At 48.2% G+C, this 15,043-nt stretch overlaps 3 protein-coding genes and 1 long non-coding RNA gene across 5 annotated transcripts in view; 1 reads left to right on the top strand and 3 right to left on the bottom strand.

Annotated features, from left to right (window-relative positions):
* Positions 1-4,012: 4,012 nt before the first annotated feature.
* Positions 4,013-6,514, bottom strand: LOC112487779 (ski oncogene-like). The gene is made up of 2 exons (XM_025060455.1): positions 5,193-6,514; positions 4,013-4,215 (listed from the first exon to the last, which is right to left on the bottom strand). The coding sequence occupies exons 1-2, from the start codon at positions 6,081-6,083 to the stop codon at positions 4,048-4,050; spliced, it is 1,059 nt and encodes a 352-aa protein (XP_024916223.1). The 5' UTR covers positions 6,084-6,514; the 3' UTR covers positions 4,013-4,047.
* Positions 6,515-8,347: 1,833 nt separating this feature from the next.
* tmem51b (transmembrane protein 51b) lies at positions 8,348-12,229 on the bottom strand. 2 transcript variants are annotated; one of them, XM_017036593.2, is made up of 4 exons: positions 11,928-12,228; positions 11,287-11,415; positions 9,743-10,166; positions 8,348-9,460 (listed from the first exon to the last, which is right to left on the bottom strand). In XM_017036593.2, the coding sequence occupies exons 3-4, from the start codon at positions 10,162-10,164 to the stop codon at positions 9,007-9,009; spliced, it is 876 nt and encodes a 291-aa protein (XP_016892082.1). In that variant the 5' UTR covers positions 10,165-10,166; positions 11,287-11,415; positions 11,928-12,228; the 3' UTR covers positions 8,348-9,006. The 2 variants fall into 2 exon arrangements, with proteins under 2 accessions (XP_016892082.1, XP_024916224.1); XM_025060456.1 differs by having other exon boundaries at positions 9,007-9,460; positions 11,982-12,229.
* Positions 12,178-14,686, top strand: LOC107989235 (uncharacterized). Its single transcript, XR_003051201.1, has 3 exons — positions 12,178-12,301; positions 12,713-12,835; positions 14,557-14,686. It is a non-coding gene; the product is annotated as an uncharacterized LOC107989235 (long non-coding RNA).
* kaznb (kazrin, periplakin interacting protein b) overlaps positions 12,860-15,043 on the bottom strand; it is a 53,791-nt gene continuing 51,607 nt past the window's right edge. Inside the window, exons 19-21 of the mRNA XM_008319619.3 lie at positions 14,519-14,725; positions 14,194-14,290; positions 12,860-13,815 (exon numbers count right to left, since the gene is read on the bottom strand). Of these exons, the coding sequence (XP_008317841.1) occupies positions 13,654-13,815; positions 14,194-14,290; positions 14,519-14,725 (466 nt within the window). The 3' untranslated portion in view covers positions 12,860-13,653. The remainder of the gene's footprint in view (positions 13,816-14,193; positions 14,291-14,518; positions 14,726-15,043) is intronic.

Here is a 15,043-nt window from a genome sequence, read left to right as displayed (position 1 = left end):
CAGCCAGCAGCAGATGCAGACTCCAGGATTTCCTGTCTCTGCACCAGATGGACCTGACTCTTAATCACAGAGCTGGAAATCAGGAGGTGATCGAGGAGGAACTGATGATGATGATGATGAAGATGAAGATGATGATGAAGATGATGATGATGGTGGTGGAACAACACTAACCCAATACAGGCATCTGCTCTGCCACTAATGAACCCTGGAATCATCTCCTCCCTCGGCTCATCACTGCTGATCAACACTCACCCCCCCCCCCCCCCCCCCTTCACCCCCCCTTCACCCACAACTTGTTCACACTTAGAAACTGTGCAGCGTCACTGAATTTTATGGAGGGAAAAACTGGTCAACGCTCAGAGACAGTGGTGCAAAAAACTGGGTCAGAGCTGACACTGGGACTGTACTGGTCAGCCTGGGGGGCTGGTCTGTCCACCTGGGGGGCTGTACTGGTCAGCCTGGGGGGGGGTCTGTCCACCTGGGGGGCTGTACTGGTCAGCCTGGGGGGGGGGTCTGTCCACCTGGGGGACTGTACTGGTCAGCCTGGGGGGGGGGTCTGTCCACCTGGGGGACTGTACTGGTCAGCCTGGGGGGGGGTCTGTCCACCTGGGGGGCTGTACTGGTCAGCCTGGGGGGGGGTCTGTCCACCTGGGGGACTGTACTGGTCAGCCTGGGGGGGGGGTCTGTCCACCTGGGGGACTGTACTGGTCAGCCTGGGGGGCTGGTCTGTCCACCTGGGGGACTGTACTGGTCAGCCTGGGGGGCTGGTCTGTCCACCTGGGGGACTGTACTGGTCAGCCTGGGGGGGGGGTCTGTCCACCTGGGGGACTGTACTGGTCAGCCTGGGGGGCTGGTCTGTCCACCTGGGGGACTGTACTGGTCAGCCTGGGGGGGGGGTCTGTCCACCTGGGGGGCTGGTCTGTCCACCTGGGGGGCTGTACTGGTCAGCCTGGGGGGCTGGTCTGTCCACCTGGGGGGCTGTACTGGTCAGCCTGGGGGGGGGTCTGTCCACCTGGGGGACTGTACTGGTCAGCCTGGGGGGCTGGTCTGTCCACCTGGGGGGCTGGTCTGTCCACCTGGGGGACTGTACTGGTCAGCCTGGGGGGGGGGTCTGTCCACCTGGGGGACTGTACTGGTCAGCCTGGGGGGGGGTCTGTCCACCTGGGGGACTGTACTGGTCAGCCTGGGGGGCTGGTCTGTCCACCTGGGGGGCTGTACTGGTCAGCCTGGGGGGCTGGTCTGTCCACCTGGGGGGCTGGTCTGTCCACCTGGGGGACTGTACTGGTCAGCCTGGGGGGGGGGTCTGTCCACCTGGGGGGCTGTACTGGTCAGCCTGGGGGGCTGGTCTGTCCACCTGGGGGACTGTACTGGTCAGCCTGGGGGGCTGGTCTGTCCACCTGGGGGACTGTACTGGTCAGCCTGGGGGGGGGTCTGTCCACCTGGGGGGCTGTACTGGTCAGCCTGGGGGGCTGGTCTGTCCACCTGGGGGGCTGTACTGGTCAGCCTGGGGGGGGGGTCTGTCCACCTGGGGGGCTGGTCTGTCCACCTGGGGGACTGTACTGGTCAGCCTGGGGGGGGGTCTGTCCACCTGGGGGGCTGTACTGGTCAGCCTGGGGGGCTGGTCTGTCCACCTGGGGGACTGTACTGGTCAGCCTGGGGGGCTGGTCTGTCCACCTGGGGGGCTGTACTGGTCAGCCTGGGGGGGGGTCTGTCCACCTGGGGGGCTGGTCTGTCCACCTGGGGGGCTGTACTGGTCAGCCTGGGGGGGGGGTCTGTCCACCTGGGGGGCTGGTCTGTCCACCTGGGGGACTGTACTGGTCAGCCTGGGGGGCTGGTCTGTCCACCTGGGGGACTGTACTGGTCAGCCTGGGGGGCTGGTCTGTCCACCTGGGGGGCTGTACTGGTCAGCCTGGGGGGCTGGTCTGTCCACCTGGGGGGCTGTACTGGTCAGCCTGGGGGGGGGTCTGTCCACCTGGGGGACTGTACTGGTCAGCCTGGGGGGCTGGTCTGTCCACCTGGGGGACTGTACTGGTCAGCCTGGGGGGCTGGTCTGTCCACCTGGGGGACTGTACTGGTCAGCCTGGGGGGGGGGTCTGTCCACCTGGGGGGCTGGGGGCTGGTCTGGTTCCTTTTAGATTTGTTTTACTTACTAACGTGAGACACACGTTGATCTGTATTTTTCATGACATTAAAGAAGATAAAACGATGTCACTCCTTCAACATGTTTTAATCTGTTTAAATCATTTACCTAAACTACAACTATGGATTATTAATATATTTATTAATTAATTAACAATTGCTATGAAATAAATCTATATTTGAACAATTTTAAATGTGACATTGGTCAGAAATTGATGTAGAAAAAAAAGTCAAATTTCTTCATTAAAAACAAAAATGTGTAAAAAATGTAAATTTTAGGATTTTGATCAAACTATAAATGAGTAGAAGATTTACCAGAATGTTCTCTGTGATGTAGCTGAGTCTCCATCAGACTGCTGACACACACACACACACACACACACACACACACACTTCACAGAGTCTGAAAGGAGACGCTCAAACAAAGGAGGCGGCAGGTCTTTAACACACATCACCCAGGACAGAACCCCAGCTGACACCTTTTAACATGGGGTCAGCTCNTGGGGTCAGAGCTCAGCAGACACAGCCATCGTGGACGGAGTGGACGCACCAGCCCAGAGGTCAACAGACAGATGGGAATGGAAATGAGCCGGCAGTGAGCTCATTTAATCTGGCTCCACATCTGAGCGCTCATTACACACACACACACACACACACACACACACACACACACACACACTCCTGTATCATGTGCATCTTTAAGCACAGAAATCCAACGGTAACATTGGTGTTTTTCCTCCTTTTACTAAAGCTGCGTCTGCGTTGGTTTTTCCAGGTGTAAGGAAACGTTTCATGGAGCGTGAGAGACAGAGATGTCATGGTTTGTCCTCAGCTGAGCAGCTTTAATATCCCCTCTTTTACCAGGGCCTGTATTTTCCTCTGGAGTCTCCGACCTCTGCTCTCCACACGCTCAAATTCACTTCATTTCTTTGAATTCTTCTTTTTTTTCCAAGTCGGTGCTCAGAAGAATTTGACTTTTAAAGAAGACGGTGTTCGCAGCTCCAATCCTCCTTCATGCTAATCACAGAGTTAGCATTTGAATTATTACACGCACGGTTCAACACCACGTCATTGGAATTGTAAATTCACTTGTCTGTAACATTTACTTCCCGCTCGTGCACCACCACAAACGCTGCAGCCCAGCGTCCGTCCACTGTACGTCCCCGTGTCCTTTATCAGACTGCCATCTGCTCAGTGATGTGGGCAGCCGGCCACCTGATTGGATGGTGCCAAAAGAATGGGGGAAGGCAGGGTCAGTGTCTTTGGAGTAAGGTCAGGGGTCACGGCCCTTTGACAACACATGTCAAGGCCTGACTCACAAACCCTGCGTCTCTGAATGAAAGACTCTGCACCAGGAAACGACCTCAACCACCAAAGGCTGCAGTTCAGCAGCAGCAGCAGCAGCAGCAGCAGTAGCAGCAGCCTCGCTCTCCTCTCATCCACCTTCTGGGTTTGTTTTTTTTTTTTTTTGTGATGAGGCAGCAGGATTTTTCTCCAAAAAAAGACTTGGAGAGGGTTTGGTACAGTCACCGCTGAGCCACGATGACAGCAGTACATCTGTGTCACGGTGGGTTCTTCAGCTGGTCGTTCTGCCGCTCCAGCAGTCACCAGGTACAGTGGTACGGTGGTACAGTGGTACAGTGGAGGGGCCGGGAGTCCAGACGGACGATACAGGAGGAGGAGGAGTAACCTTCAAGGCTCTGACTTATTAATAAAACCCTGTGACATCAGAGGGAGACTGAGACTGAGACTGAGGCTGCTGCTGAGACTGAGACTGTTACTGCTGCTGCTGCTGTTGCTGCTGCTGCTGCTGCTGAGACTGATAACACAGAGGTTTGTGTTTGGTGGGTTAACTGAGCCAGGCCTGGTCTGTGAGCCCCCGTCAGTTCTGAGGTCTGTGAGCCCCCGTCAGTTCTGAGGTCTGTGAGCCCCCGTCAGTTCTGAGGTCTGTGAGCCCCCGTCAGTTCTGATGGATGGGGGAGTGGGCTGAGCTGCTCCCCCAGGACCAGGCCTGTCTGCTAACTGGGACACGACTGACAGTGAACCACAGCCAACACACACTGCCCCCTCCACCATCTATGATGTATATCTCACACACACACACACACACATACACACACACACACACACACAGTCATTAGCTCAGTCCCACACAGCAGCTGGTGTGTGACGTGGAAACAAACCCTAAACATCACTGACCCTGGAAGGCAGCACATATCTTATCCTGTTTGGACCCCCCCACCCCCCCCCCCCACACACACACACATTTCCATACCCCATTAAATGCTTATCCCCCTCTCCCACCTTGCCTTCATAAATGTCTCCCCCCCCTCCCCCCTCCCTTCCCTAATAAAATATATCACTGAGAGTCCATTCATCATAATGCAGATGCCCTTGGTTAACCCTGGGGGGGGGGGGAAATGACGGGGGGGGGGGGGGGTTGGGGCTATTGTCACCAAACGCATACGAAATGAATTCAGTTTAAAAGTGAAACCGACTTCAAACTAAACCAAAAACAGCGTCCATGTCTGAGCTTCCAGCAGGAAGTTGGTGCTGCGTTCAGGGCGGCTCGGTACACACAGTACTAACATGATCTAAGGTCATACTTCCATATCAAAGTACACCTATTCTCTTCACACTATTTTGGAGGAGTACAGTTCCACAGCCCAGGGGGGCTCTGTGCTGTGGTCAGCTCTGTCACAGAGCCACGTGTCGTTGACTGGAGCAGGTTTGAACAAAACGATTTATTTTACTATTCCTTTATGTGGGATTAATGTCAGGAGAAGGAACAGACAGAACAGACAGAACGGCCCAGGTCTGAGGTGAGACACTGGACCAAGACCGAGAGAGAGAGAGAGAGAGAGAGAGAGAGAGAGCAGCCTAATGAGTGGGAAGGCTCCTGGAAATGAATGATAATCGATGCTAACGACCTGAGGCTGCTGGAGTGTCCACAACACAACAGCCACATGTTTGGAACCCTCAGAAATCACAATAAAGTCATAAAACTAATCCGACCAATAATAAAGAGAGACCGTGGAGGTCTACAGACTCACCCTGCACGGTTTGATGGACGTCTTTCTGGTCAGGTCGAATTTCCCCTTCAACTCTTTGAGCAGCTGCTCCAGGTGACTCTTCTCCTCCCCGCTGTAGTCCGGGTCCAGGAGCACGTAGGACCGCCAGTTGGCCGAGTCGAACCCCCAGTGGACCGTCCGGTTCTCGAGTCTCTTGTGACTGTGGACCACAAACTTGTGAGGTGGGAACATGAGTCTGCAGTCCATGCACTGGACGCAGGCGGCACCGGGGCCGGTGTACAGCTCCGGGACCAACAGTCCTTTACAGCGGCCGAAACATTCGTGGTAAACTTTGAAGCAGCTCTCGCTCCGCTCCAACTCCAGGGAACCGAACTCCTTGTTGCAGTGAGGAGGGTACGTGCCGCCGTGGATGAGCGCGTTGCAAAGGCGCTCAGCGTCCGTCTGGGTGATGAGCCCGCAGGACGGAGCGGAGAACGGCAGGATCCCGACCACCTTGAGGATCTCCAGCTGGTCCGCCGTGCACCTGGAACAGTAAATGTGCAGGTCGTCGCACACCGAGTTGATCTGCTGGAGGGAGAAGTCCCTCAGGACGCTGTTGAGGATCTGCGGCAGGCACAGCCGCTTCTCACCGCCGACCGCGAAGCAGGAGATGGGCTCCCGCTCCAGCACCGTCTCGCACCTCTCCGTGGAGCGATCGGACGGGATGAAAAGTGGACCGGACATCACCGGGGGCGTCTGTGTGGGCAGCGTGATCATCATCTCTGCGGATTTGCCATCTTTACCGAACAGCGAGTCCTGGTGCCACCGAGCCGAGAACGCCGCCGGTCCGCCGAGAGAGCGCATGGAACTCAGGTGAAACTGCTTGAGAGTTTGTTGAAGTCCGGGATGGGGCTGGAAGCTCGCAGCCTCCATGTTGTAGGCGCCGAGGAGAAAGAGTTCAAAACTCAAAATGAAAGATGGATCTGACTTGGCTCTGGTCTGGTGCCCTCAGCATCCGGCCACACGCTCAATAACACGCATTTCCATGTCACCGGAGAAGCTTCCCAGCGCGTCCATTCAGAAAAGCGAGGGCTGCCGGGATCATGGAGACACTTTCTGTAGCAGCAGAGAATTAAAGTCGACCGTCGCTGGAGGGAAAAGTCTACGATCCAGGGCGCAGTCACGGGTTACGGGTTTTTTTACGCACTCCTGCGGTTGTACGCACTGCTAATGTGCGCCTGAAATATGGCTCGTCTGCTCCGTCTGGCGTAGGTTTCTCTCAGTCTGTCTCCCCTCTCACTCAATGTGTGAGTCTCTCTCTCTCTCTCTCTCTCTCTCCCTCCCCTCCTCTCCCTCTCTCTCTCTCTCTGTTACCTCGACGCTGGTTCAGTCATTGAATCCCAGCCAGGAATGTGACTGACTCCCCGGGCTGGCTCTTCCCTCAGCCAGCTGTTCCTCCCTCTGCTTCATGGCAGCTGCACATGTAAAAAAAAGAAAAGAAGAAAAAAAAAAGGAAGAAAAGAAAAAAAATCAATCTGTACCGAGGCGAGGGTGGAGATTAGGAAAATACATGCTGGAAATATAAAAATAAACTTTCCTACGTTAAACGTTGCTCCTCAGTGGAGTTCATCAGCACTTTCCGTCCTCACTGTTACTGTAAAATGTCAGGGAAGTTACTGACTCTGGATCTGACAGATTAGAATATTAAAATATTTAAATATTAGAATTAGAATCAAGTGTGAAACTTTTTTTTTTTTTACCTCGACGTCAGGGAACTGACCGCAGGTTTAAAGATAGTAACATCGGGTGACTGTAGCACAGAGTTCGCCTGTGCAGTGGAGCTGTACAACGGCCATAATGAGCTTTAAAATACGGTCCATTTGAGACATAAACATTAAATGTAAAATGTCACAGCCACAGTGTTGTTGTATTGATGATAACATGTCACTTAAATTGTCTTTTTTTAGTGATTTGATACGTAGAATCGCCAGTTTCATTGCTCAACTATGCTAAGCTAATCCTGCCAACTCTACTTTTACTGGGATTTTCTTTTCACTACTGCCCTCTACTGGACGCTTTCTCCACCAATACTACTACCTTTAACCAGAAGTGTCCTAACACGCAACACAAACAACACATGAAAACAGGAACAGAAGTTAGCAACTCTGCTACTAAACCAAGCTATACTTTAGCACAGTTTTACTGTTTGTATTTGTGTTATGGAAAGTAAAACGGTACCATTTTCTCGCCACTTCTATTAACAACGTGGATATTATAGTCTGTGAATTAACATAAAAACGTTTTTGTTTAGTATGTGGTTTGTCTCCGTAGCATGTAGCACTTTTCTGGCTTTGATGAACATTTAAGAATTTAAAGCAACCGTTTTGTAATTCACCTCAAACACGTAGCGTCGGTGAATCGTCACAGAAAGTCAGTTGTTACCTCTCAGCTCCTACATCTGTAATCCAGTGTTCTTATTTTTTAAGTTCATATAATTGCCACCCGTCAAGTGAAAAAGAATTAAAGCTGAAAATATTTATCTTAAGGGCTGTACCGCATTTAACCACGAGGGGTCAATAACCAGAGAACCAGTGTAACGAGAATGCATTAGAAAGAGAAGGAAAAGCACGGAATTAGGACTGAATTAATTTCATCAAGTCATGGAGACACAACACCGAGAGGTTTTTAATCAAACATTTATTACCGCATGGCATTTATTTTTGCCTTGTGATAATTTAACGTCACTAAATAACACAGCTGAACTATCGAAATATAACATTTCTGCCAGCAGAGGGCGCGCATTCACCAAAGCATTTGTGGAACATGATGTTTGTGGAAGGGAAATAATTATGAAGCAGGATGAAGTTTAATTTGTAAACTCTTCAACTATTAAAATATAAAATATAGAGATAAAATTAAGTTCTTGTTTTAAGGATGTGATACTTTGGACACAAGGAGAAATTAAACAAATGTTTCTGGTGCAAAACTATTATTTTTTATACTATTTCTTTCCCCTATGTTTCTTTAGGGACTCAGTGAAACAGTCCTTAGAACAAAGACATTTTACCCCAAAAGTGTTTGATATTTCTGTCCTTCTCAGATCTTAGGGAAATGTTTCAGTTTTAGTTTTCTTTATAAACAAATGTTATCAGTGAGGTGAAGAAAGTCACGCTGTCAAAAAAACAAAACATAATGTGTAACAGTTAAATTTTATTTACTGGATGTACAAATATTGATCTCCTGTAAAATAAATATACTGCTATAAAACCTGACATCATACAAATAAGAAAATGACACAAACAAAATAAAAAACAGAAATACAGCCATGAGCGTTTTGTGCATTTAAGTGATTAATTTTATAAAAAATGAGTGGTTTAATTTTAATCTAGGTGTATTCAACGTTGACTGTTGTGATATAAAACATAACATGTGGAATAAAATGTAAAGTGAATTGTCATCTTTAAAACGTACCTCAAAATATAAAATATCAAAGCTTTATTTTTATAAAATCTGTCATAGAAAAGGCACCACGGTGTTGTTTTTGGGTTTAAAAATATTATAACTTCTGTGTCTTTTTCAAAAATGTACTTTTAACACAGTAAAAATCTGTGTTTTCTTCATTTAAAATGAACAGGAGACATATGGACATACGGCACACGATTCTTTTTTTTCCCCATAAAAAACCTCTGAAGAAACACATTTCCCTTTTCACCCATTAGTCACAGACATCACAGACATCACAGACATCACAGACATCACAGACATCACAGACACAGACACAGTTCAACAGTTATTGGACTGTGGTCAATGAATTACTTCAGTTAATGAGAAATAAAACAGATTTTTACCTGTGTTCTTACTGTAATTCTGGCATTTTAGTGTCATACTGTGGTGGCGGTGTGATGGGTTCTATGTTGACGGGGTTCTGTGTCGGGCTGCGGATTTGGAGACGGAAGTCCTTCAGGTGCAGTTTGTCAGACTTGATCCTCCTGACCCGCAGGGGGCGCAGTAAACGGCTGGCCCGGCTGCTGCTGCGAGTGGGAAGACTGGCCTTTGGTGCAAGACCTGGACGGTCGCTCTGGGTCTGGTCTGGAGGCTGCGCCGGCGCCGGGGCAGTTTGGTTCAGAGGGGTGTCCTCGGTGGCGTTGCTCATGGGTTCGCTTCCCTCGTTTTCCACAGCAGCGATGATGTCCTCGTAGGACGGCAGCTGGGAGGTGCTGTGGCGCAGGTTACTGTCACGTACGGGGTAGGTGTCGCTGCCAACAACCTCCTCGTAGCTGGGCACGTTGTAGGCATTTGAATCTGAAGTTCTGGAAACAGAAGGAAGAACTCAGAGTCAGTGACGATAAGATGTTTGGTCAACGGACCAGAGACCCACGACCACCGACCTTTCAGGTTTTTCTTCTGGTTCTCTTTTTTTTTTTACATTTTTCCACATTGTTAATTCCATCATTTTGATTCGTCACAGATAAAAACAAAGGTCTCATATTTTTAGGTCGCCTACGTTTCATCTCACAGTTTAAATATTTAGGTTTATATTTTCAACCAGCCTCTGAAAGAGGAATATAAAAATAAATAAAGTCGCGGCTCACTCCTCAGGATCCCTCGACACCTGGTCCGTGAACGGGACACTGGTGGCCACGGCCTGGCTTCGTCTGTTCCGTGCCATCCTTTTGCTCCTCACCCCGAGGCAGATGGACAGGAGCAACATGGCCGCCCCCACTCCAATCAGCACCATGGCCACGGATGAAGACTTGGTGTGGTCGGACTCCTCTTCGTCACCACCTCCGTCCTCTGATCCTGTGGTGGAGTTTCCTGGCTGAGGCTTGGAGCCAGCGGTGGCCTCTCCATCCATGGGTATCACAGTCCACACAATCATCACGACACCCAGGGCGATCAGTCCGACGCCCAGGGCACACAGAGCGTAGTGGGCGCCCGAACTCACGTTCTCTCCGCTGGAGGACCTGTTGGATTGGTTGCCGTTGCCTCGACATATTCCTCGACTCGAACACATCCCTGTAAAACACACGGCGTCAGAGCTGAACTGTGGCGACACCGGTGGTGAAGCAGAGAATGACGGTTGGACGGCTGCCAGACTGGAAACCTCATCTGACAGGAAGTTCACTCAGATAAAGATCCGTCTCATTTAGTCACTCTTAGTTTGAAAAGAAAAGAGAAAATCTGAGACTCTTCTGACGAACAGGTAGATTTGGAGCGGGAGTGGAAGAAAACAGGTTTGGGAAAAAAAACAGGAGCCGCGTCCACACAGGTCTGAACATGACAAAGACAGGCAGCCAAGAGAGGTTAGCATGGTTAGCATGGTTAGCATGGCTAAGAATGAGTCACACAGCAACAATGAAGAGATAGAAGTGAGAAAGTTTGGATGATTCACATCAAAATCTTCATCTTCAAAAGCATTATTACGTTACCAACACCTGTGTAACAGAGACGTTCAACCAGCAGGTGTCGCTTGTCAACACATTATTCACAACTATATTGACCAATGTTACTCCACCAGGTCCACGGTTGTATCGTTGTATCGCTGCCAAATAATGAGGCACGTTTATAATAATGTTTGTTTTTCTTTGATCAGGATTTTTTAACCCTTAAAAATGTAATAATTTGAATCCAGAACAATCAGCAAATGTTGAAAGCAAACCTGAATGGAAACATGTTTTATAATTATATGTAATTATTGAAGATCTGCTGCCAAAGACAAACAACAGGTATGTGTGTGTATATGTATGTATATATACATACACATATATATGTGTATGTATATATACATACACATATATATGTGTATGTATATATACATACATATATATATACATATATGTATGTATATATATATATACACACATATATATCCATATATGTGTGTGTGTGTATATATATATACACACACACACATACACACACTGGAGTAACTGTGTCTGAGCACTTTTTGACTTCCACCCTGTGTTTAAGGCGTTCAGTGAAAGACAGGAAGTGATACCAGGTGGAGCCTCCTGGTGTCACTCCTCTGGACCAGCGGCCAACAAATGTTTTAGTCTAAACACCAGTTTGTTTTTATCGTATTTATATAAAGTGGTGTTGATTCACAGTCAGTCATTTGTTGTTGTTTGTTTTTTACCTTATTTCCAGGTGGACGCCTTCAGGTGGACGTCTTCAGGTGGACGTCTTCAGGTGGACGTCTTCAGATGGACGTCTTCAGATGGACTGGTTGGTGACGGGACAGGTTTGAAGACAGTGTGTTATAAACCTGTCAATCACAAACACAGACGTCACTGTAGCTACGTCATAGTAATAAACATCTGGTTCCCGGCTCTGATGGACTGACCAATAATAACCAATATTAACTATTGTTGTTCATCAGGTTGATTCTGTTTTTCTGAACCACATGTGCCGACGGTGAGATGAACGACGCGGTCTGTTGCGTCATTTCCGGTCTGTGATAGCTGCGGTTCGGCTGTTGTGCTGCAGGTCTGAACTCCTGGGTGTGTCCACTAACCATCAGTACATTCACTGCTCACAGACCTGTCCGTAATTACAGGCGTGGAGTGTGAGTGGCATCACTGCTATGATAATGAGCCACGACCCGCGGTGACGTTGAAGGAAACCTGGTTCAGACGGAGCCACAGCCCGTCCGTCACCTCAACACCACCGACCCCTCACCACCACCGACCACCGACCCTGCACCACTACAGACTAAAGTCACAGGAACCACACTCACTGTTCTAGCTTGGTGAACGTTTTCACAGATTCAGGCCTCACCTTTTCCTACAGACATTTTCCAGAAACTTCGCCCTTCTTCATCGGTGACTTTACCTGAGCGGCGCAGGTGTTTTCAGGAAGAACTCACGCGCGCCCTCACGCAGCGAAGAGAGGAAGTGAACACAGAAGAAATATCTGACTAAAAACGTATATTTTTCTTCTTTTAAAAAAAACAAACTAAACCAATAATTCCTGTGTTTACTGCCACAGATCAGTCAAGTTGACGGGAACTTTGTCCAAACTCCGGCCGTGACGACACCTTCACTCTGCTGGTTGTAAAGTCCGCGTCTGGCCTGGTGTCTGCTGGGTCCTAGCGCCGACCCGTTCCAATCACCCATGAACAGTAGAGGTCAACACCTAGAGGAAGTATGGAGGTACTGCACCTGGGCCGTGTGACGGTTTTAATGTTGATGATTTCTAAATGAATCCTGCGGAACAGATAAAAAACTTCAACCTATTGATTTGATTTTCTGCTATTAATCAAAGTTCTGTTCTAAAATTAATAATAAATTAAAAATACTATTCTCTCAGTTTTATCCTAGATAAACATAGGTTCAAGAAAATTGCACTTTAAGCAAATGTTTAAGATACATGTCCCAAAACAACCCAAACTAAACCTGTAACTAGTTACTGGTTTAACTTAGTTTGTTGTGTCATGTTTTTTGAATGACCTTCTCAGCAGTGCTTTGTCTGTGGCTCAACTGCTGGTTCACTGCTGTTGTCGGTATCAGTTTTTAATCTGTTTAAGTTTGTCAAATAAAGACCATAATATGTCGTGTCAACAGGTTTGAACTGGTTTGATCCAACCTCCTGGTCCTGGTGAAGACGCTCATGATGAGGAGGAAAAACCAGTTTCATACCATGTGGAGCCGCCCCAGGGTTTGAAGTGGGACACCAGTCAATCATGAGTAAAATATTGTTGAAAGATTTATTTGAATTCTTTTCTGACAGTAAACATCAACAGTTTGTTTGTTACACTCTTCACACTGAGATTCTTTTATTTTATTAGCATCCAAGTCAAAATAAAAACATTTAAATCTAAAGTAACGATAAAAAGTACATTAACACTACGACCTCTCTTTAAGTAAAAAAAAGTACAGTTTTATCAAAAGTATCTCTTAGTATTGGTGTGAAATTTCTTTTTTTTTTTTTACTCTGGTTAGTTAGTTAGTTATTATTAGTCATTCTTAGGACAAGCCTGCGGGGGGCGATGGAGGGTCATGTGGAGGTAAAGTGAGAGATCTGAAGCAGAGCTGCTGACTGGGCACAATTCAAGTCCTCTGAAGATTAACAGCCAATCAGGACAGAGGCTCCGAGATGAAAGGGTTTGAAAAGACTTCTTCTCTGATATCAGAAGCCGAAGCTGTCGTAACTGGAAAAGGGGGAGAGAGGAGGGGAGAGAGGAGGGGAGAGGAGGGGAGACCACAACAGTACAGTAAAGTAAAATAAATACGTTTTGTTTCTTTTCTGTACATCATTAAAGAATCGTGTTGATAATCTGCAGAAACATTTTCTGTCTTGACGTAAACTTTACATTTATTTTCTTTATCATCGTCTGAAACTTTCTTTCTAACAGCGTCCGTCTGTGAACGACACGTCTGTTCTGAGAATATTTCATCTCGATGTTTTAAAACACATCTTTAATAAAAATAAGAACGTAGTTTTCTTTGTATTTTTTCTCTACGTTAAAACCAGTGAAACAGTTTGGAGTTTTCCAGCGTCTGTTTCAGACGTTGGTGATTTCCACGCCCTTGTAGGTATGAACTGGACTTCCTTTGGCCCGGGACAGAACCTGAACTCTGCCCTCTTTGGGTGAAGAGCTGCAGCTGCCGTTGAAGGCCACGCTGCGCTCCACGGAGTGGCTGTTCGCACGGAGCCTCAGTGGACTCTGGAAAAAAAAACAACCGCCATCAGTGACAAAAGTCCGTGATTACCCTGAGCAGATACGGATCAGTGTACCTGGGCGGGGGGTGGTGGGGGGGTCAACACACAGTCCTGCCAATTAACCTTTAACCCCTGGGTCCAGGGCTGCCCCTCATAAAATGCTGTTTCCTGTCATTTCCAAACCTGATTGTTGGATTTGGTCACGTGACCTTCTGTCATATCCAAGGACCAGATTATTCTGCAGACAGTGTGTGTGTCTGGATCTGACCCCTGACCTCTCCTCCATGTCAGCCCCCATCTACTTCCTGTCAGCTGCTCTCTCTACTCACTCACTTTTTGTTCTTGTTCGTTTTAATCACATGAAGGAGTTTATTTTTTCTACCTTTCCTGTTTTTCTCAGCGACGCTCTCTCTTCAGCAAATCGATTCACAGTCGTCGGGGAGAAGGAGCCAATCAGCTCTTTGTTCTCCTCCATGTTGCTGTTCAAAAAAGAGTAAAATGTTATTTCTGCCCCCCCCACAGTATTATATGAAACAACTCATAAGAGACAGATATTTAGGATTTAATTTGTGACTGTGATTTTCTTATCCCCAAGTACCGTGCAGTACTGTACTGTACAGTACTGCACGGTACGGTACAGTACAGTACCTAACTGTACTGTACCGTACTGCACGGTACGGTACAGTACGGTACAGTTCTTGGTCTACCTCAGAGGTACAGCCAGGGTCCTCATCTCTTCATACAGGTGTCGATGCAGCATGTGTTTGTTGCTGGGAATCCCCAAGGCTTTGGCCATGACGTCGGTGTCGAAGGACGGCTCCAGAGACATCAAGGCTCCGTGGATGCCTTTACCCTGAAGATTGTCTGCAAACTCCTTAAAAATGAACAAAACATCAGATGAACGTCGTGTGCTGCGGGGTGAAAAATACATGAAAATAAGTCCGATTTAACATGAAAGTCAGGACAGAGAAGGAGATGAAACAGATCCCAGTGGATCTCCCAGTGGATCTCCCAGTGGATCTCCCAGTGGATCTCCCAGTGGATCTCCCTCCCAGTGGATCTCCCTCCCAGTGGATCCAGAGACACAGTGACTCCTGGTGGACGTGTCGATGATTCAGGACCAACAGGACAAAGGGGTTTTTTCTTGGAAAACCTAGAAAGACTTGTTGTGTGGGATCTGGTTCCAATCTGTCCTGGAAAACTCCTGAGTAAGCCAATATGTCAGTGACCCC

The sequence above is a fragment of the Cynoglossus semilaevis genome, chromosome 11 (genome assembly GCF_000523025.1).
Source record: "Cynoglossus semilaevis isolate Cse_v1.0 chromosome 11, Cse_v1.0, whole genome shotgun sequence".
Lineage (NCBI taxonomy): Eukaryota > Metazoa > Chordata > Actinopteri > Pleuronectiformes > Cynoglossidae > Cynoglossus > Cynoglossus semilaevis.
Note: the sequence above shows the minus strand (reverse complement) of the source record. Positions and strands in the feature narration are given on the sequence as shown.